A 7,558-nucleotide genomic window follows, 5' to 3' on the forward strand; every position below is an offset into this window, starting at 1 on the left:
TTTCAAGTTTGATGTGAAACGCTCTAAGCAAGTCAGTGCCCACACTTGTATGTGTGTGAGAGTGCACCGGTGCCTTGTACTTCTGCTGCTGGTTTTGCTCCCTGGGGAGGTGGTGGAAGCAACCTCTCCTCCTGTCCGCATGAGGGCAGGTACAAGACGGCTGCAGAAGAAACAGGTTGAGAGAGCAAGCCCCTCCGCCCCAACGCAACGAGATGGGACCTGGATGGGGCACCTCAACCCGAGGAATGAGCCCGTTTGCTTTGGTGGGCATGTTTAAACCATGGCAACCTTGTCATTCCTCAGCTCTGGGAATCAGCATGATCTGGATACTGTGCAACCACATCCAAGAATGAATGCGACCCTGCGCTTGGTGAAAGGGCAGCTGCTGTGCACAAGTGCACAACCCCCGCCCCTGCCGTCAATTCAGCTGACATTGGACGGTCCTCCAATGGTTTCCTGGCTCTCGGAGTTCCCGTCGTGGCTCAGCAGGTCTCGCCCCCGACGTGTATCCCTGAGGAAGTGGGTTCCATCCCTGGCCTCATTCCACGGGGAAAGGATTCGGCGTGGCCGTGATCTGTGGTGTGGGCCCCAGACACGGCTTGGATCCCCTGTTGCTCCGGCTGTGCTGGAGGCCGGCAGCTCTGGCCCCGATCCACCCCCTAGCCTGGGAACCTCCATATGCCATGGGGGAAGCCCTCAAAAGACAGAAGACAAAGGCCAAAAGACACACACACACAAATCACTTTTCTCTTCTCAATGATTGATTGAGAATAATTAGCTTTATTTATTAATTTGTGCTTTTTATTACTTCCCTTTCAATAACTGCTGCCTTTTTAGATTTATATAATAATTTGTGCTTTTTATTACTTCCCTATCAATAACTACTTCCTTTTTTATTGTTATTTTGTTTCAAGGTTCTAACAACTCTAGGGTCAAAACACAAAGTGAACTATAGCATAAATGACATGAGTCAGAAAGAGAAATTGGACACATCTCCAAAGAGAAATCAGGAGAGGGGAAGGAGCGTCCATGTCAGGAGGGGGAGCAAGGGGATGGGGTTTGGGGGAAGCTGATGGGGAGGGCACTGGCAGGGGCAGAGGGGACCTTGGGGAAGGTGGTTTTGGAACTGGGCCGAGGGTTCTTGAAAGAGCCAGGCCAGGACCTGGTACAGGGGGTGCGGTAGCAGTCAGGGCAGGCACTCCCCAAAGGGCTGCTGAATGCTCCTCGGGCCCTTTGTCCCCAGCAGGGGCCGGGACAATGTTGCCATCTAGCACAGGGAAAGGCACATCAGTGTCCGGGAATTTGGCCAGAGCAGCGCCAAGTGCCCCCTGCAGGGCTGGCGAGGGTTCGAGTGGACGGGAGACTTCTGGGGGACTAGCAGGATTCTCATCCTGCCCAGCTAGTGAGTCCTCGTGAGAGCCTCGTCCTCCAGGAGGATTAGCCGGATTTTCATCCTGCCCAGCAAGTGAGTCCTCCTGAGAGCCTCGTCCTCCTGGAGGAGGAGCAGGAATTTCAACCTGCCCGCCACGTGAGTCCTCAGGAGAGCCTGGTCCTCTAGGAGGAGGAGCAGGATGTTTATCCTGCACGGCTGCTGAGTCCTCCTGAGAGCCTCGTCCTCCGGGAGGAGGAGCAGGATGTTCATCCTGCACGGCTGCTGAGTCCTCAGGAGAGCCTTGTCCTCCTGTAGGAGGAGCAGAATGTTCATCCTGCGTGGCTGCTGAGTCCTCCAGAGAGCCTTGTCCTCCAGGAGGATTATCCAGATTTTCATCCTTCCCGGCTGATGAGTCCTTCTGAGAGCCTCGTCCTCCAGGAGGAGGAGCAGGATTTTCATTCTGCCTGGCTGGTGAGTCCACCTGAGAGCCTTGTCCTCCAGGAGGAGGAGAAGCATTTTCATCCCGCCCAGCTCGTGAGTCCTCCTGAGAGCCTCGTCCTCGAGGAGGAGGAGCAGGTTTTTCATCCTGTCCGGCTGGTGAGTCCTCCTGAGAGCCTCGTCCAACTGGAGGAGGAGCAGCACTTTCATCCTGCCCGGTTGGGGGGTCCTCCTGAGAGCCTCGTCCTCCAGGAGGAGGAGCAGGATCTTGATCCTGCTGGGCTGGTGTGTCTGCATGAGAGCATCGTCCTGTAGGAGGAGCAGGATGTTCATTTTGCCCGGCTGGTGGGACATCATGAGAGCCTCGTCCTCCTGGAGGAGGAGAAGGAGGTTCAACCTGCCCGGCTGGTGAGACATCATGAGAGCCTCGTCCTCCAGGAGGAGGAACAAGATTTTCATCCTTCCCAGCTCGTGAGTCCTCCTGAGAGCCTCGTCCTCCAGGAGGAGGAGCAGGATTTACATCCTGCACGGCTGCTGAGTCGTCATGAGAGCCTCGTAATCCAGGAGGAAGAGCAGGATTTTCATTGGGCCCGGCTGATGAGTCCTCATGAGAGCTTCGTCCTCCAGGAGGAGGAGAAGGATATTCATCCGGCAGGGCCAGTGCATCTGCATGAGAGCCTCGTCCTCCTGTAGGAGGAGCCGGGTATTCATCCTGCCCAGCTGGTGAGTCCTCATGAGAGCCTCGTTCTCCTGTAGTAGGAGCAGGATGTTCCACCTGCCCGGCTGGTGAGACATCATGAGAGCCTCGTCCTTCAGGAGGAGGAACAGGATTTTCATCCCGCCTAGCTAGTGAGTCCTCATGAGAGTCTCGTAGTCCAGCAGGAGGAGCAGGATTTTCATCGGGTCCGGCTCTTGAGTCCTCATGAGAGCCTGGTCCTCCTGTAGGAGGAGCTGGATTTTCATCCTGCCCGGCTACTGAGTCCTCATGAGAGCCTTGTCCTCCTGTAGGAGGAGCAGAATGTTCATCCTGACCGGCTGGTGAGACATCCTGAGGGCCTCGTCCTCCAGGAGGATTAGCCAGATTTTCATCCTTCCTGGCTGATGAGTCCTTCTGAGAGCCTCGTCCTCCAGGAGGAGGAGCAGGATTTTCATTCTGCCTGGCTGGTGAGTCCACCTGAGAGCCTTGTCCTCCAGGAGGAGGAGAAGCATTTTCATCCCGCCCGGCTCGTGAGTCCTCCTGAGAGACTCGTCCTCCAGGAGGAGGAGCAGGATTTTCATCCTGCCCGGCTCGTGAGTCCTCCTGAGATCCTCGTCCTCCAGGAGGAGGAGCAGGATTTTCATCCTGCCCGGCTGCTGAGTCTTCCTGAGAGCCTCGTCCTCCTGTAGGAAGAGCAGGATTTTCATCCTGCCTGGGAGGTGAGACCTCATTATGCTCTGGTCTTCCTTCAGGAGGAGCAGCAGGTTGATCCTGCCCATGAGCTGAGTCTTCATGGGGGCCTGGTCCTCCTGCAGGCGGCGCCTTGGTTCCACCCTGCCCGGGTGTTGACTCCTCAAGAGGAGCTGGGCCTCTTGGGAGAGGAGCAGAGGGTTCATCCTCCCCGGGAGGTGAGTCCCCATGAGGACGTGGGCGTCCCTCTGAAAGAGCCAGAGGTCCTCCCTGCCCGGGTGCTGAGTCCTCCTGTGGTTCTGGACCTCCTCTGGGGGCTGCTCCAGGGTCTTTCGGCTCGGCTGGCGTCTTGGCCTCGGATTCCAGGTCTCCTGCTGGAGGTGTGAGAGAGGAAGAGCTTTGGTGCCTGCCCGCCTTCCCATGTGCTCTTCCAAGGAGAGCAGTCTTCCCAGAGCCTTCCCGACAAGTCCCGGCCAGCACCTGCTGGCTCTGCTCTCCTGCAGGCGGGGCGTGTGCCTTTGTCTTGGCTCCTGGCCCAACACCATCCTCTGGGGACTCCCCGCTGTGCGGCCCACACCTCAGCTCCCCCCACGTGCCCAGAGCCCCGGCCCCCTCTTCTCACCTTCAGGCTGGGCCTCAGGGGGTGCCAGGCCTTCCAGGGTTGTCAGGCTCATGTGGACGGTGTCTTCATGGCCACAGCTGGTGCTCCTGTGCTCCCCACCAGCCCGGCAGAGGACCCCGGGGAGCAGTCTGTGTGGAGGTTCCTCGGGTGGCCTTCTGCCTTCCTCACCCTGTTCCTGGCGGGTCTCAGGTGGGGGACTCTGCAATGACAGTGAGCGTCAGAGGGCCCGGCCCCGAGGCGTCAGAGCCCTGTGGGGCTGTGAGCTTCTCGCTGCTTCTTCTGCCCCCTTGACCTTCTGCTCCCAGATCAGGGGAGGCCTTGCCTGCTCAAACACCACACCCCTGCCACACACCAGTGGCTCCCCCCTGACCCGGGAGGAACGAGAGCCCCCTGGAGGGCTGGGGGTACCGCTTGCACGCAGGGCTCGGCCCTGACTCCACACCTACCCCCCTCAGCCCCCTGCTTCTCCCCAGCCAGCTGGGTCCCGGGGTGTGGACAGGCCCTGCCCAGCAGGCCTCCAAGCCCGCGTCAGACGGCTCTTGCTTGAGGTGGGCCCACCCCTCACCACCCGCCTCTGCACAAAGTCATCCAGGGAGGGGGCTTGGGGATCCCGTGTGGGCTGCGAGAGGTCCCTGCCCTTGGCTGGAGCTCCCTCTCCCGGTGGTACCTCTGGGTCCCTGCGGGCAACGGCCCATAGGCGTCCGCCTCGCGTTCTCATCCAGGTTCTGCAGGCTTGGCAGAGGCCATCTCTGCCGTGACGACGCCTGCGGCCTCGGCCTCGGCCTCGGCCTCGGGAGAGGGGGATGCAGCAGAGCCAGTCCATCCCTCCTCCGTCCTCTCCTGGACTGGACCAGTAGGTGCCCGGCTCCCCAGCTTCCAAGTTCCGTTGGCCTCTGTCGCCAGGGAAGTGAGGTCACTTCCTGGGGTCCCCCCAACGGGCCTTCCTCCTTCCCCATGTCTCCCCCAGGGTCCCTCTGGGCTGCTCCAGCTCCCCTCCCCCACCAACCCCATGGTCTGGTGCTGTGAACAGCGGTCTTGGGCATTTGACAGGGATGGCGGTGACTCTGCGGACTGCCTTGGGGAGCATGGTCCTTGGGATACTATAGGCTCTTGCAATCCAAGAGCAAGGTGTGTCTTGCCATCAGTTTGTGTCCTCTTGGATTGCTTACATCAGCCTCTTGGGGGGTTCCCAGGACAGGTCTTGCGTCTCTCTAGGGAGGTCTCTTCCTCAGTCGTCTATTCTTTGGGAGGTGCCGGCAAATGGGATCGTTTTCCCGATGTCTCTCTGGGAGCTCTCGTTCTCAGGGTATAGAAAGGCAGTTGATTTCTGTGCCTTCATGGTGCCTCCTGCGACTCTAGCCCAGGACTCTGCACATGCCGAGGGGGGAAGCCCTGAAAAGACAAACAACACAAGACACACGCACACACCCACAGTTGCATTGTTCTCCATGACGGATTTCCTAAGCATTAGCTCTCTTTAATTCTGTTTGCATTTGAAGGCCACCCCTGGATGGCATCGCAGCTACAGCTGCTGGCCTCCCCCCCCCTCCCCCCCGCCATAGCAATGCAGGATCCGAGCCTTCTCTGCGACCTACACCACAGCTCACGGCAATGCCGGATCCTTCACCCACGGAGTGAGGCCAGCCATCACACCTGTGTCCTCATGGCTACTAGGCAGTGTCCTTACCACTGAGCCCCAACGGGAACCCCTCATAGCAATGAACTTTCCACCTCGACTTATACACATATTCTCCCTCCTAATAGGAAGAGCTTCTTTCCATAAACATTGGCTGGAATTCCCACTGGGGCTCAGTGGGTTCATGATCCAGTCGTGTCTGTGGAGGCACCCATTGGATCTCCATCCCTGTGCAGTGGGGACAGGATCTGGCATTTCAGCAATGATGGTGTAGGTCACAGGTTCAGCTCAGATTCCATCCCTGGCCGGGAACTTCCCTATGACCCAGATGCAGCTGAGAACACAATACACACAGACACACACAGACACACACAGACACACACACACACACACACACACACATAATTATATCCATGTGTTTGTGTGTGTGTGTGTGTATATATATATATACATATATATATATATATTTGTATGTATGTATGTTCATGTATGATACTCTAAATATGGACTGCTGTCATTCCCCTCTGGGTGGGGCAGAATCAAATGGGACTAGGATGTGTGAGGATGCACGATGAGCCCTGGCCTCGTATCAGTGTGAGTCGGGGATTGAGCATTGGCCTCGCTCAGTGGGTTAAGGATCTGCCATTGCTGTGAGCTGTGGTGTAGGTCACAGAGCTGCCATGAATCTGGTGATTCTGCTGCTGAAGTGTAGGCCAGCTGCTGTAGCTCCGATTGGACCCCTGGCCTGGGAACTTCCATATGTCACAGATGCAGCCCTAAGAAGAAACCGAAAAAAGATAGGCTTAACAACAGCCATCACCTTCATGGACTGGGGTGTTGGGTGGCTGAAAAAATAAGATCACCAGGCAACAAGTGGGAATTGTGTGCCTCTGGTCAGCTCCCAAATCCTGATCGTCTTCAAGGGTCCCCTATGGCAGGGCCTCGGTTCTGAGGGGTTGAAAGGGGCTGCTTCTTCCTTTTGGTAAACAAAAACTTAATGAATTTTATTACATTTCTAGGTGTCCAACAATCATCAAACCAAATTGTGGAGCTCATCCATCCCAAACCCTCAGTGCATCCCCGCACCACCCAAACTCTCTCATTTGGAAACTGTAAGTTCTACAAAGTCTGTGAGTCAGGATCTGTTCTGCAAAGAAGTTCCTTCTGCCCTGTTTTAGAGTCCACATGTCACGGAAAGCTTTTGATGTTGGGGTCTCATTGTCTGATGACTTCACGTAACACGATGGTTTCCAGGTCCATCCAGGTTGCTACCAATGCCCTTCTTTCTTTCCTTTTAATGGCTGAGGAATGTTCCATGGTGTGTATGTAGCACAGCTTCTTGATCCACTCCTCTGTCGATGGACACTTGGGTGGTTTCCATGTCTTGGCTACTGCAAAGAGTGCTGCGATGAACACTGGCGTACCTGTGTCTTTGCAAGGCATGGTTTTCTCTGGATAGAGGCCCAGGAGTGGGATTGCTGGATCCAAGGGTGGTGGTTCTATGTTTCGCTTTCTGAGGCATCAGCATCCTGTTTTCCACAGCGGTTGCACCCATTGACATTCCCCCCAACAGTGTCCTAGGGTTCCTTTTCCTCCACACCCTCTCCAACACTCATTGTTTGTAGACCTTTTGAGGATGGCCATTCTGGCTGGTGTAAGTTGGTACCTCACGGTGGTTGTGATTCACGTTTCTCTAGCAGTGAGTGATGTTGAACATCTTTTCAGGTGTTTTGTTTGTTTGTTTGTTTTGTTTTTGCCCCCATAAGTCTGCTTTGGAAAATTGGCTGTTGAGATCTTCTTTCCATTTTTTGAAGGGGTTGCTGTGTTGCTCTGGTATGGAGTGGTGGGCGGTGTTTATAAATTTTGGAGATGAATCCCTTGTGGGTTGATTCATTTGCAAAGATTTTCTCCCGTTCCGGGGGAAGTCTTTTTGTTTGGTTTGGGGTTTCCGTGGCTGTGCAGAAACTTTTGAGGCTCCTTGAGTCCCATTGGTGTATTGTTGTTTTTATCGTCAGTGCTCTAAGAGGTGGGTCTGAGAAGAGGTTGCTGTCGTTTATGTTGGGGAGTGTTTGGCCTATGTTTTCCTCTAAGCGTTTTATAGTG

The 7,558-nt window shown here is 55.8% G+C and overlaps 1 protein-coding gene across 1 annotated transcript; it reads right to left on the bottom strand.

Moving 5' to 3' along the window:
• Positions 1–760: 760 nt before the first annotated feature.
• On the bottom strand, positions 761–4,676 carry LOC146396428 (uncharacterized). Its single transcript, XM_084993540.1, has 4 exons — positions 4,487–4,676; positions 3,820–4,018; positions 868–3,571; positions 761–807 (listed from the first exon to the last, which is right to left on the bottom strand). Exons 1-3 carry the CDS (start codon positions 4,640–4,642, stop codon positions 933–935), a joined length of 2,994 nt encoding a protein of 997 aa, XP_084849666.1. The 5' UTR covers positions 4,643–4,676; the 3' UTR covers positions 761–807; positions 868–932.
• Positions 4,677–7,558: the final 2,882 nt, after the last annotated feature.

This window comes from Sus scrofa, chromosome 14 (genome assembly GCF_054392235.1).
Source record: "Sus scrofa isolate SSC_HxYL_T2T_F1_AM1 chromosome 14, Sscrofa_HxYL_maternal_Yorkshire_Landrace_v2.0, whole genome shotgun sequence".
Lineage (NCBI taxonomy): Eukaryota > Metazoa > Chordata > Mammalia > Artiodactyla > Suidae > Sus > Sus scrofa.

Excerpts from the sequence above, each read along its gene's own strand:
- LOC146396428 (XM_084993540.1), bottom strand. The coding sequence starts at position 4,642 with ATGGACTGGCTCTGCTGCATCCCCCTCTCCCGAGGCCGAGGCCGAGGC. Across the intron at positions 4,019-4,486 it reads TTGCCCGCAGGGACCCAGAG|AGTCCCCCACCTGAGACCCG; the intron begins GTACCACCGGGA and ends CTGTCATTGCAG. Across the intron at positions 3,572-3,819 it reads CCCTGAGGCCCAGCCTGAAG|CAGGAGACCTGGAATCCGAG; the intron begins GTGAGAAGAGGG and ends TCACACCTCCAG.